Below are 14168 nucleotides of genomic sequence, written 5' to 3'. Positions count from 1 at the left end.
CTTTGAACTTCTGATTCTCCTATCTCAGCCTTCTGAGTTGCTGAGGTTACAGGTATGCACCACTGTGCCTGGCTTCAGTTCTTCCCTTTGCTTATCTTATTTTTATGTTTTAAGGGCCAGGCTTTAGGCACTCACCCATTCATGTATCAATGGACAGATATGATGAACTCATGAGGTAACTATCCTAGTAACACATGACTATTGCAAGGCCTTTGCACTTTCTTTTTCCCTGGTTGTAATGCTCTTTCCCTAGATTTCCTTCATTCAGTATCTATTTGAGTTCCATTGATCAGAGATGCTATCATGATGACTCTTTAAACAAAACTGCCTCTCCTCAACTTCATCACTCTGACTCATTACATTGTGTTACGTTTCTACAGAGCAACTATTTCCATTTGACATTTATTATATATTTGTTTATTGCCTTTCTCTTCTAGAACATATCTTCACAAGGACAGGTTTTTTTGTTTTTTGTTTTTTTTGGTCTATTCCAAGCATTTAGAATGAGTTCAACACTTAATAAGCACTCAGCAAGTATTTGTTGAATGACTGTCTGTATGGTAGGCATGTCTCCATTCTTCCTAGTAACCTACAGACCCAAAGAAAAGAAGGCTTCCTGTGACCTCTTCTGATATGTCAAGAGTTTCCCTAGTATCTACACAGATTGCACACCTACCTCAGGTCTTTGCTTCATTTATATTTGTATAATACTTGACAATTGTTTTCATACAGATTGTATCTTTTGATAGTCTTGTATAATACTCTGAAGCAAGTAGGAATTTTTTAGACCTATTTTATAAACGAGGAAGGTAAGGAGATTGAATTTGCAAGGTGACTTCTAGCTCACCGATTGATCTGTTTTTCCTCTACCTGTATCTTGAAAATATGATTTTAAGAAAAGAGCCTGAATTATTTGTTTTATATTTTCCATGTGCCTGTTCACAGTATGTTTTATAAAGGAGTATCTGCCTGAGACTTTTAGTGCACAGAACTGTTGTGGAAGTAATTTTGTTCAAATGAAACCAGAGGGGAAAGTTTTGGCTGCTTTTTCCTGTAGATTCTGTCTTTCATGGACCTTCAAAAAGACTCTCATATTAGTTTTAGTGTGGTTTCACAGATTTGGTGGACTAGGGCTGTGAATTTGTACATGAATCACTTGGGAACCTTCTTTATGTCAGAGTCTAAATCAGTTGGTCTGGTTGATTTAAATTTACATATAAAATTATACATATTTATGGAGTATTGTGTGATTTTTTTTTTTCAGTACATGTATACATTGGTTAATGTTCAAGTCTAGATAAACATGTCTATCTCCTGAAACACTTACCTTTTCTTTGTAGTGAAAACATTAAAAAAACCTAACCATTAGCTTTGTTTGTTTAATATACAGTATACTTCCATGATTTACAGTCACCTGGTTGAACACCAGGTCATATTTCTCTAACTTAATGTCTGTTGACCTTTCCCTGTCCCCTTCTTCTCTACTTTCTCTAGTGGTCCCATGGTGCCTGCGCATCACTCACATTTTGAGTATTTCAGGGGTAGGTATCCATATGAAAGATGGATTCTTTATTTGGGTGACCTTCATAAATGAGGAAATTTGTTAGACACATTGTATGTATCTAAAATTCTACATGTGCACATATTCTTACTATGTGACCTCATGTGAGTTACTTCACTTTCCTGTGCCTTCCTTTTCTCTTTAAAGATGGAGCTCCTAGGTGAGATACTGGGCAATGAAATTGACCAAATTATATTGTGTGCATGTATGAATGTATAACAGTGAATCCCACTATTATTTATAGTTGTCGTGCACCAATTTAAACATTTTAAAAAAATAGAAAAAAAGATGGAGATGATATTAGTACTTAGTGAGCAACAGTGGTTGTAAGGATTGACTGAGCTAATAATTGTAAAGTACCAGATTTATAATGCATAGCATGCAGCACTCAATGCATCTTAGCTATTGTTATATTGTTTTCATTTCCTTCTGTTCTTGTGCTATTAAGTGTATCTTAAATAGATTTAAGATATATTTGAAAGAAGGAAGTTGTTAAAATATTTGCAAAGTATGCAATAGCATGGTGTCATTAATGAAAATCCTAATCTGGTTGGAAGACACCATGCTTTCATTAATGAACAATGCAGTAGAAATCAGCTCATGGTGATTATTATCATAACTGTGCTGTGTACTTTCTATCAAGCATGGGAAAGTGAGTACCCCAGCTTTATGGTAAAGTGTCATGATATGTGATCTTAAACACAGGGCATAAATTGTTTTTATTCATCTCAAACATTAAACAGACCATACTAATTTTAATTGTGGTGTGGAAATATGGAGGCAAGAGTTCCAGAGGTCCCTGAGAATTTATTTGGCAACTAGATTAATTCATTTGACAGTAAGAAGGGAAAAAAATACGGACAAAAGTATTTTAAAGGTAGATTTTAGTTATGGTTTTTCAGATAATTAATGAAAAGTAAAGTTGTGTTCCTCAGGGGAAAAAATTTACACAATTCATTTCTTTCACTGACTTAAAATAAAAAATAAGTTTTTAATTAACATGGGAGTTTTTCTTTTGTTTTAGGATCAGATTTTATTAAGACCTCTACTGGAAAAGAAACAGTAAATGCCACCTTCCCGGTAGCTATAGTAATGCTACGGGCCATTAGAGATTTCTTCTGGAAAACTGGAAACAAGGTATATTATTGCCAGCAAATCTTTCTTCAGAGTAAAGATAATGTTATTTATAATACTTGTTACAGCTACCACGATAACTGTCTTTTTATGCAGAAGGTGTGAATGAGTTACCTTTATTAAGATAAATGTTTAATTTACCTTTCATTATGAAAGAACACATTTATGGGGAAAATGTGCGATTAACGAAAGTGAGTGTGAGTGTGGGAGTAAGTATATGTGATCAAGATGTAAACTTGCTGCGTGTCCTTTTATTAACCGAAGACAATTTTATCACTGACAAGAGATTCCTAAATGGGTTATTTAACGAACTAATTCTGCTGCAACACATAGCTTTCTGGCAAGGCGTTGGCCAGTGAAAACAGGTTAATGCAGAAATTAAACTTCCTTGAGGAATGGAAAGAATTGCAGAGTAACATTTATTGAATGATAAGCTGTGGTGGTGATATGAAAAGTATGCAATATAATGGGAAATAATCTTTTCCTGTCATTATTGAAGGACACACATAAATTGGTTTTTCTGTTGGGAAACCCCCGGTCCAGAAAAACTTATTACTTTTAATAATATGAGGTGAAGAGAAAATTCTCGAGGAGATGAACTTATTAAACAAAATAATGAAATGCTGTGAAACAGCAGGGAAAAGGTAGCTAGACGTTATATAGCTCTTGAATTAAATATCCATTTTTGCGTTTTATGGCAGTTGGATGTGCTCTTTGGAAGACTGTTAAGCTGAGGAGGGTATATGCTAGCTTTTGTCAGCTTTTCGAAAAATAATACATATTTTTTGAAACATATGAAGTTAAAAGGGAAAATGTGTATGAGGTGTTTTTTAAAAATGAATTTGGATTTTCCTTTTCACTTCAAATTACTTGTCTAGCTGCATATTATCTCAAAGGATTTTTTATATCATTGGAGAAAAAGATGAAGAGAGAATGTGTGTGTGTGTGTGTGTGTGTGTGTGTGTGTGTGTGTTTTGTTTAATGTGACTTTCCCTTCCTGAGGGGCATCTTTTAAAAACAGTCTCTTGATTTCTGCCAAGTAGGACCCCCCAAAAGACCTTTAATCCTTCACCAATTGGATACTATGACGGTATATGTGACTGTAGTTTATTTTGGAATTGTATTTTTTTTTTAATATACTGGTTGTAAGGGGAAATAAACCCCCTTTTCTCCCTCAGAATAACCTCACATCTGAAATACAAATAGAAGAAATATTTATTGTGACCTGCATATAACAGCACTTCCAATTTGAGTAACCTGTACTTGAAAGTCTTTCTGCAATGATAAGTTAAAGAAAATAAGTTAAAAGTTACCTGCAAATAAGTTAAAGAAAAACATGTGTAAAGAAAGAAAGAAAGCTATAAAAATGAAAAATCTGTCTTTGGTCCCTCAATAGAAACTACCACTACTCATTAGACCAGTAGTTCTCAGTTTCAGCCAAAGAACATCAAAATCAAATGTGAAGAGCTGGGGATATAGCTCAGTTAGTAGAGTGCTTGCCTCGCATGCACAAGGCCCTGGGTTCAGTCCCCAGCTCACCCCCCCCGCCCTCTACCTGAGATTTTTTTAATGCATATTGATGCCTGGACTGCCATCCCTGGATATTCTGGGGTATTATTCAGGCATATGCATTTCATAAACTCCATTGTCGGGGTTTAAACATGGCATTTAGAACCCAATTCTGTTTTGCTCTCGGTGAGCAGCTATTGAGTAGTTAACCATGTGCCATGTTAACCTATCTTGGAATGCAAAAATGAACATGTTTCTTCCCAGAAAAGCTCTTAGCCAACATGCAGAATATTTCAAAGAAACGTTTTTAAGTCCTCATTGTTCTAGACCAGGTTTCAGAGCAGGGGACATTTTGCTATTTCAATCCTCTCTTAATTGCATTGCATTTCCCCCTCAGTTTAATAAACTAAGTCCAGCTGGTTTTAAGAAAAGGACACAGGTACAAGTCAAACCATTCTCATTAATCATGTTTGACTTCAAACAAGGAGGATCTGTGTATGTGTTTGCAAATCATGGTACAGCTTTTGGGTTGCTGACAAGTTGCACTAGCAGCCCTTAGATGGTAAAGTTTCTACTTCATTGATTTAAGCGGTGTTTTACAATGTCATCAGCCGCCTTCCAGACCATGATTAGTGTCACTCCTGAGAAGCAGAGGTTTAATATTTCATAACTGATTTCATTACAGATTTATGTTTTCCATATTCTCTCCCTCAGAAAAAAAAGATTAACTTATATAAGAACCTTCCTTTGGAAACATTGCCAAACAGACTTGCTGACACAAATTGAACTATATAGAAAATCTGTATGAAATACTGCCTAATTGACAGAAAGACCCCTGTGATTAACATGTATGCTAATATCAGCTAATTGATTTTTTTTCTCCTTTCCTCAATAAATAACCTCATCCTGCAGCCCCCACCCCTCTGCCTTACCAAGTCCTGGCTTGGGCAGGGGAGTAACAGCAAATTTGGTTAGAAATGCTCCTGTTTGAGGTTGTATGGCAGAGGTAGGGAAACCAGGGAAGAGACTGAATAATATTCCATATGAAGACTGATGAGGGTCTAGTCTGAAATGTAGACATATGGACAGAGGAAGGTGTGCATGACCAGAAGTTATGTAAGTAGGATTGGCAGGACTTGTCTGTTGAGTAGATATTTCCTAGTCAGGGATGGAGTTCAGGTTCACCATGTTTCCTGCTTGGGTTGATGATAGGACAATTTGTTTATTGTCTCTCTTCTTCAACATTCTGTTAGCAATTATTTCCTGCTGGTGCTGCCTTTCAAAGAACACCTCTGAGTGTTAAAATGCAAGAATTTTATATCTAGGCTATCAGGGATATTGTTTGATTGTTTGACTCCATCTGTAGACTCTCTACTCTGCTGGATGTTCAAGCTCCTGGACAAAGTAAACCAAGATGATGAGGCTCTTACTGTATGTGGAGCATATTTTTCATTTCCTAATGGATATGGAACATTATTTATAAACAACAGTTTGGGTTGAATTGGGCTGTTTTATAGTCAGTCCTTAAAAATTTATGAAATATGAAGATCCCCTACACTGCCTTTCTTTTGTCCTTATGTAATTGGTCTTTCTGGATGATAGAACTTTGTGTACCTACCACTTCTGAGAAAAAGTCCCTGCATTAAGTTAATTAAAATAACTGTCAATTCTTCTCCTTGGAATCTGCCTATTTGGTTAGGGTGACCATGTGGCCTCACTGATTCTGTCCTATTTTTTTTTTTAAGTACACATCTGCTTTTGAACCTTGTGAAGTCTTGTTTAAATTAACACCCATAAATCAATTGCATTCCTATATTCCAATAACAAATCAGCTGAAAGAGAAATCAGGAAAGCTATCCCATTCACAACAGCCTAAAAAAAAAAAAAGTACTTGGGAATCAATTTAACAAAAGGGGTAAAAAACCTCTACAATGAAGACTACAGAACACACTGAAGAAAGAAATTGAAGAAGACCTTAGACGGTAGAAAGATCTCCCGTGTTATTGAATAGGCAGAATTAACATTGTCAAAATGGCCATATTACCAAATGCATTATACAGATTTAATGCAATTCCCATTAAAATTCCAATGACCTTCTTCATAGAAATAGAAAAAGCAGTCATGAAATTCATTTGGAAAAATAAGAGGCCCAGAATAGCCAAAGCAATCATTAGCAAGAAAAGTAATACAGGAGGCATCACTATACCATGTCTTAAATTATACTACAGAGCTGTAGTGACAAATGGCATGATATTGGCACAAAAATAGAATTGAAGACCAATGGAACACAATAGAAGACACAGAGACATACCCACATAAACATAGTTATACTAGACAAAGGTGCCATAAACATACATTGGAGAAAAGATAGCCTCTTCAACAAATGGTTTTGGGAAAATTAGAAATCCGCATAAAATTGAACCCCTATATCTCATCCTGTACAAAACTCAAAGTGGACAAGGACCTTGGTATTAGACCAGAGACCCTGTGCCTCCTAGAAGCAAAAGTAGGCCCAACTCTCCATCATATCAGTTCAGGAACAGATTTCCTTAGTAAGACTCCTTTAGGAGTCTTCTTGGGCTTTTGCACAATCAAGAATCAATAAATGAGATGGCATCAAATTAAAAAGCATTTTCACAGCAAAGGAAACAAGGAATGAACAGAGAGAATACAGAATGGGAGAAAATCTTTGCTACCTGCACGTTAGAGCATTAATCTCCAGGATATACAATGAACTAAAAAAACTTAACACCACCACCACAAATAAAACAAACCCCCAAATAACCCAATCAATCAATGGGCAAAGGAACTGAACAGGCACTTCACAGAACAAGAAATATGATCTGTCAACAAATATATGAAAAAAATGTTCAACATCTCTAGCAATTAGAGAAATGCAAATCAAAACTACTCTAAGATTTCATCTCACTCCAGTCAGAGTGGCAGTTATCAAGAATACAGGTAAATAACAATAAATGTTGGCGAGGATGTAGGGGAAAAGCTTCACTCCTATATTGCTGGTGAGACTGCAAATTGGTGCAACCACTTTTGAAAGCAGTATGGAGAGTCCTTAGAACCTGGGGCATTCCTCCTGATATAATTTTGGAATGAAACAACCATTTGACCCATCTATCCCACTCGTGATCTATACCCAAAGGACCTAAAATCAGCATACTGCAGTGCTACAGCCACATCAATGTTTATAGCAGCTCAATTCACAATAGCTAAGCTATGGAACCAACCTAGATGCCCTTCAACAGATGAATGGATAAAGAACATGTGGTATATATACACACTGGAATATTATTAAGCCACAATAAGAATGAAATTATGGCATTTGCCAATAAATGGATAGAACTGGAGAATATCATGCTAAGTGAAATAAGCCAGTCCCAAAAAACAAAAGCCAAATGTTCTCTCTGATATGTGGATGCTAACCCATAACAAGGGAGGGTTGGAAGGAGAAGAATAGAAATTCATTGGATTAGACAAAAGGGAATGAAGGGAAGGGAGGGAGGATGGGAACAGAAAGGCAGTAGAAGGAATCAGACGTAATTTCCTGTGCTCATATATGAATACATGACCAGTGTAACTCCACATCATGTCAACCACAGGAATGGGATCAAAATTGTAATAGGTTTTACCCCATGTATGTAAAATATGTAAAAATACACTCTACTGTCATGTATGTCTAAAAAGAAAAAATTAAAAAAAAGAAATATGGAATGAATGGGCTTTTGTGGTAGGTTATCCTGTTTATTGACACCTTTCTTTTCTCTTCCAAGCTCAGCTATAATCTAGGTGGTCAAGGTTTATGACGTTCCAAGAAGTGAAATGCTAAGGAGGGTTATTAGCCCTTATTTGTGTCTCCTTAGAAGCTGGGGCATTCCTCCTGATAGAATTTTGGAAATTTCTTTGTAGGTGAGTGGGTGTGAGTAAGAGATGCATGTTTTGTTTTTTTTTTCTTTTTTCTGGATGAAGTAAAAAGAACTAAAGTGAGAGAGAGAATATCAAGATTTCTATAAACTCAATACCATCTTTTAAATCCACCCAGTAACAACAGTTATCTTCCCTTTTAGGTGGGCTTTAAGCCAGCAGGAGGTATTCGCACTGCCAAAGACTCCCTTGCTTGGCTCTCTCTTATAAAGGAGGAGCTTGGGGATGAGTGGCTGAAGCCAGAACTCTTCCGCATAGGTGCCAGTTCCCTGCTTACAGACATTGAGAGACAGGTGAGCAGTAATGCATTGTCCTTGGAATGAATTGACAAGTGCTTTTGAGAAACTGAGGACTAGAGATGAATACTTATCTGATTTACCTCATCATACCCAAACCTCTACCTTCCTCCAAGCAGATCTCCATCTGAAGTAGTTGGGCAGAGTCTGCTGAAATGTATTCATTATGTGATAGTATAATTATTATGTAGTTATAATTATATAATGATTATTAATGAACTGAACTCTGATTTTCTTCACAGATTTACCATCATGTGACTGGCAGATATGCAGCATATCATGATCTCCCAATGTCTTAAATTGGCGACCTGACCCAGAAAAGTTATTTGCAACAATGTTTAAATTTTTATTCTGCCTAATTGCTAAAATTATGTAATTGAAAAACAGGGAAATAGGTAACTAACTTTTTTCCCTTAAAATGTCTACTGATCTTAGAGGACAAATGAAAAGCAAACTAATCCACATGTGGTACTCATTTCAGGCATGTCTGAAATGGTCTTAATTACCAGATGATCTACACTATTAATTTTGTGAAGGTTTTACCCTAAAAACTCTGAGTAAAATGTTAATGATAGCTTGGACAACATCAAATTCTAAGGGGGGGGGGGAGTTAAACTGTCCACATGTGCTCCAGAAAAAAGAAAAGGAAAAAAAAAGCAACATCCCTGAGCTGCTGCTGTAAAGACTCCAGGAGTGACTACTGATTCAGCACTAACTTCCCGCCACGAAAACCCGTCTTCAGTTTTTGCAATGGATGTGCTCTTTTATTAACTGTTTTACTAATGAAATTTCTGATACTGTTTTATGGAATTATGAATATCATTGAATTTTTAAAAATAAAAAGTCCCTGTAGTTGTTTCTTTTTTTTAAACCAGTTTAAATTACAGCACTATGTATTGAAAAATTAATCCATTCAACATATAAAGAAGTTTCATCAACGACTTTCTGAATCTCTCTAATAGATTCCTCGAGTATATGTACCAGATAAAGCACCTTAGTATATTGTGAATGAATGTAACTCTTAAGGTTTTCTGGTATAGTGAATGAGGTTCAGAAAGCGGCAAACGCTAACATAGCACCTACTGTGTACTAAGCTCTTTACCTATATCAATTTATTTAATCCTCATTTAATTATAATGCTAAGGTAAGTACAGTAAAAATTTTTAATCCTTTCAGTGGTAAGTACTGATGTTATCATCCTTTTAGGCAGATAAGGGACTGAGATCAGAACTTAAGCAACCTGCTGAAAGTTGCTAAGAGTTAGCAGAGTCAAGATATCGTGCCCAGGTACGCATGTGGGCTGCTAGTCTGTGCAGTCACCTCCATGTGTGACCATTGTACAGCTGGATGCACAGGAACCGAGCCCACCATCAGCTCCAGAGAGTGGTGATCTGCTTCACGCTTCACTGGCTGCATTACCCTCTGTCTCTCCCTTCCTCCCATTTTCAGCTTTGTTGCTTGCTAGCATCTCTACCACATTATAGAACCCAAGTTCCTTAAATGGTGATTTTTCATCAAGTCTTTTTCCTTCTCTGAATAATGTTTCAGTTACTCTTAAGCAAAAATCTCAGACTGGGAGTCAGCTTTGGTCTCCTCTCATCTGCCAGGTTCCAGCACAACCCCTGCCTGTCTTGCTTTGGGACTTTGGTCCAGTCTGTTCACATCTCTTCACCTCTGCTTCTTCATCTGTAAAATCAAGGGTTTAGGGCTGTGATATCAGACCTAAAATTATACCACCCCAAGGATAATTAGAACAAATTCAAGAAAACATTTTATGGCTAGAAAGAGAAAACACTTTGTACCAATCTAAATTAGAATTTGCCTCTTGGGAGTCAATTAAGCAAGTCCCTCAAAGCACCTCTCTAACTGGAAAGGAAATGACTAAAATAAGAATGGAAAAGAAATCCTGCTTTCCTCCAGTGCCTTAGCAGAATGCTGACTCTTGACTTGTGCCTTTGGACATGGTCCGTGGCTCTGAATGCCATCTCCAGCTTCATAATATGCTGGCCCAGGTGCCCACCAGTGCAATGGCCAGTCACCTTTGGAGAAGAAACATTACAGAAAAATAATTACATTCTATCACCTTTGAAGCTGTTCTAATTTCACTGGGGTTTCTCTTTTCCTCCCATTAAACCCAGCTGGTCATTTTAGTTGATCAAGTGAACAGGCATCATTATCTTCAATTTTAATTTATATGAGGCATCCACTGAAATTGACCTCTGCGGACAATTATAGATGCACGTAGGAAATTAAGACTGGTGAATCCCTCAAACCTATTAGAGGCTGATGAGCGTGGCCTGTAATGGTAAGTAATGTTACATTTTGAGGGACAATTTATTCCAAGGACTGTGGGGCTCTTCATCAGGAATGTCTGCCCCTTCTTACCTGGCTCTTGAAATCAGATGTAGCACAGATGACTTTAATGGGAACACCATATTTAATGTTGATTGCTATGAAAACATAAGAGGAAGAGGTCATTTTTGAGGTGACTGTGATTTACTACAAGCAGATTTGTGTACTTCAGAACATTGGTAGCAGATGCTTTATGCAATCAGAAAATAAATTGCTGTGTTCTGTATTTACAGATTCTAAGTTAATGCAAGCAACCTTCCCATTGATGGAATTGTTCAATAAAACATATTAGGTCCTAAAGTTATTTTTTAAATCAATCATATAATTTGGGGCCTTAAATGGACTGTAGAGAATATCTAGTTCAACCCTGCCATTTTTTTTTTTACATGGGTAGAGAAACTCAGTCAAGAAGTCATTTAGATCAGGTCCTATAGAAGTTCAGAGCTGAGGCTAAACCCATATCCCCACCACAGGCTGAAATATTTTACAAGACATAGCCAGATCTTTGCAATTGAAAATTTCTTGCTTGTTTCTTTGTAGCATGCCATATATTCTTTAGTTAGCATGTGAAATTCAGTCTGAGACCTACTTTTTGCCTCTAGGAATGAGAAGATCAATTGTGTCACCCTTACCCAAGTTATAATGTGGTTGATTTCATCCATTAGAATTTTGTAATTTGGGGTGGTCTCTCATTCTGTATTTTTTTGTAAAGTTGAGTTTTTAGTTGAGGGAAAAAAAGGGAGACTCGTTTGGATTCTCATTTGTATATACACAGGGAAAAAATGACTTGTGTAATCACAGGACAATTTTTAAATGACATATTCCTTTTCTCATTCTGAAGTATTTCAACATGAATGAGAATATCAGATGAGCTAGTGCACATGTGAAACAGCTTCGAAGGAGACCTATGCAAAAGTGAGAACTGTCACATATATCAGTGTGTCCACACAGTAGCATGGCATGGTCCCTGTCCTTATCAAGCAGAACACTTTGCTATGTTACACAGAGATACCTTAGAGAAACCAAATCAGGTTCTTTAGAAAAATCAGCTTACTTTTACAGTGCAGAGGGAGGCCAACACTGATTTTTCTTGCATCAACCTGACAATTTTTTTTTGACAAAACAGGGTCAGAGTGCAGAGATGTAAAGAAGAAGGAAGAATTTGAATAGATCTTACCTTATAAGATTATGAAATATTTTGCCTATTTTTGGCACTAGGAAAAATGTATGAGGTGAAATCAATTTCTACATTTATTTTCCTGATGGTGCTCAGGAGTCTTATCTCCCAAAGGAAAATATGTGTTTTATAACCACCACCAAGTGATCCTTTCCAGAAATGACCACAGGTAACATCTGGCTGATATATAAAATATGTAGTAAAAATAATCATTTTTAATTAACTAAAACCTGCTCAGGAGAGAGAGTAGAGGAATATCCATCTGGTCAATTCTTATTTAATAGGGCAAAGGAGGATCAGAATGTTCAATCCAATATATGGTGAAATACTCAGTGACCTTATAATGAACTAAAACTTTTTAAGGTGGGGGGGGGAGAAAAACCAGCAATGAGAAGAAGGAATCAGAAGATCTAGAAAGGACAGACGGAAAATTTGTTTTTTATTTAAGAAGTACAACTTGTATTATAAAATATGGAGAGAATATTGGAAACCTAGGTTTTGTGGCATTAATCACAGGGAATGTTTTCAGTTTATTTAAAAATAAGTATATTTTATTCTGGAAGTAGATAAGAATGTTGAGTTTTAAAAGGTGATTAAAGATAAAAGAAACTGGGATTATTTAGCCTCAGGAGGTTGGAAATTACTTAATATCTGACCCACCCTCCCAGGAAGTTATGCCTGGGATTTTAGTGAGCAAGAGACCCATATTTCCTTAGTAGAAGAAATAAAGTCGGGCCACACACAAAGTTTAATTTTTGGGAAAAACTCCTTTAGTGCTCTGAAATACGTTATTAAGAGGGTATATCTTGCTGTTAGCTTCTCCAAAGTTGATTCTTTGTTTGCAGTAGTTTTGATTTTCTTTCAAAGAAAGTGGTCCTCAAACTTCAGTATACATTAGAATTAAGGGAAAACTTTATAAAACAACATTCTGGGTCCCGTCTGAAGAATTTCTAATCAGTAGTTTGGCTGGGGCCTGAGACTCTATTTCCAAGTGCCCCAGTAGTGTCAGTGATGTCCACAAGAGCCACACTTTTTGGACCACTGGACATGAAAGCCTTTTACTCAGTTCTACTTTCTAGAATAATGCATTCATTAAGCAGTAAAACCCACCATCTGTAGTACTTCTTTACCATGAAACTCCAGGATAAATATGCATATTTTGCTGCTTTTCCTAACCAAGAATAGGAAAAGGAGTAAAGGAAATGACATTACCCCTTAATAATCCTTTCACAGTAGGCAATGAATTTGATTTCACTTTGAGCTTAAAAGCAAGCATTGGAGCCTAGAATAAATGCCTTAGACAAATTTAGATCATCCATAAAATCTCCAAAGGATTTCAGCTAACCAACATAGTAAGATTCAAGTGTATTTGATTTTACCACTTTTGGTGATTCAAGTATAATGTACTTGAAATCAAGACCTATTTTAACAGAGTTTTACTTTGATCTCGAATGGGTTTAACTTTGATCTGGAATGGGTCAGATGTTCTAGGAAAAGACATGTCGCAGATAGTTGGCTTCTTAGTCTGAAGGTTCTGAGTAGATAATCTCTAGAGCTAATGAAAATATTAGTTCCTTGGCATTTTCAACATTGTAAATGTTTGAAATTGTCTTTTGTCTTTTCAGTATGTACTCTGCCAGTATTATACATAGTTAAGCTCAGTTCTTAGTTGTAGACAACATAACTCTTTTGGGGATAAGCAGAAAAGATACTTATTTTTCAAAGCTTGTTGAGTATTTTATAGGATATCCAGGGAAGACCAGATAGTTGGACGTAGGTGCAGCCAACTCTGACATGCGCAAACCCCTCTTTAAAACTGTAGCAGTGAAGACTCATTTGTTACTGGAGCCTTTGTCACCCTTGAAAGCTGGATTTATCACAGCAGTGATAGGAGGATTCTTCACATTGCTCTGTTGGGTATCAAATTCCTGGGCAGTATGTCTGAGTGTAGGGCCTTGGTCATGTCCTTCTGTCCTAGCAGTTAGCTAAGAAAACAAGTCTGCCTTGGGTAGAGCATATATTATTCAAAAGATGCTGGATGGTCAAGGAATCATGACAGTTGTCAACTACAATATAACAAAGTGGAGCTGGAGAGAAGGCTTATACTTTTTGGTAGGAAAGGACTCTGCCCTTTAGCTAGATTTTCATTTACAGTTAGTCTCCAAAGATGACCTCTGCAAAGTCTCCCCTCACCTCTTGGTCT

General features: G+C 36.6%; 1 protein-coding gene across 4 annotated transcripts in view; it reads left to right on the top strand.

The window, feature by feature from the left end:
* The window catches only part of Dera (deoxyribose-phosphate aldolase), a 109706-nt gene extending 100399 nt beyond the window's left edge, over positions 1 to 9307 (top strand). For 3 of the 4 annotated variants that reach the window (XM_005331873.5, XM_078015188.1, XM_078015189.1), the window contains 3 exons: positions 2586 to 2698; positions 8284 to 8433; positions 8679 to 9307. In XM_005331873.5, the coding sequence (XP_005331930.1) occupies positions 2586 to 2698; positions 8284 to 8433; positions 8679 to 8735 (320 nt within the window). In that variant the 3' untranslated portion in view covers positions 8736 to 9307. Of the gene's footprint in view, positions 1 to 2585; positions 2699 to 7989; positions 8126 to 8283; positions 8434 to 8678 lie in introns of those variants that run through there. The other variant, XR_013423057.1, reaches the window with a different exon arrangement.
* The last annotated feature ends 4861 nt before the right edge of the window (positions 9308 to 14168 follow it).

This window comes from Ictidomys tridecemlineatus, chromosome 6 (genome assembly GCF_052094955.1).
Source record: "Ictidomys tridecemlineatus isolate mIctTri1 chromosome 6, mIctTri1.hap1, whole genome shotgun sequence".
Classification (NCBI taxonomy): domain Eukaryota; kingdom Metazoa; phylum Chordata; class Mammalia; order Rodentia; family Sciuridae; genus Ictidomys; species Ictidomys tridecemlineatus.
Note: the sequence above shows the minus strand (reverse complement) of the source record. Positions and strands in the feature narration are given on the sequence as shown.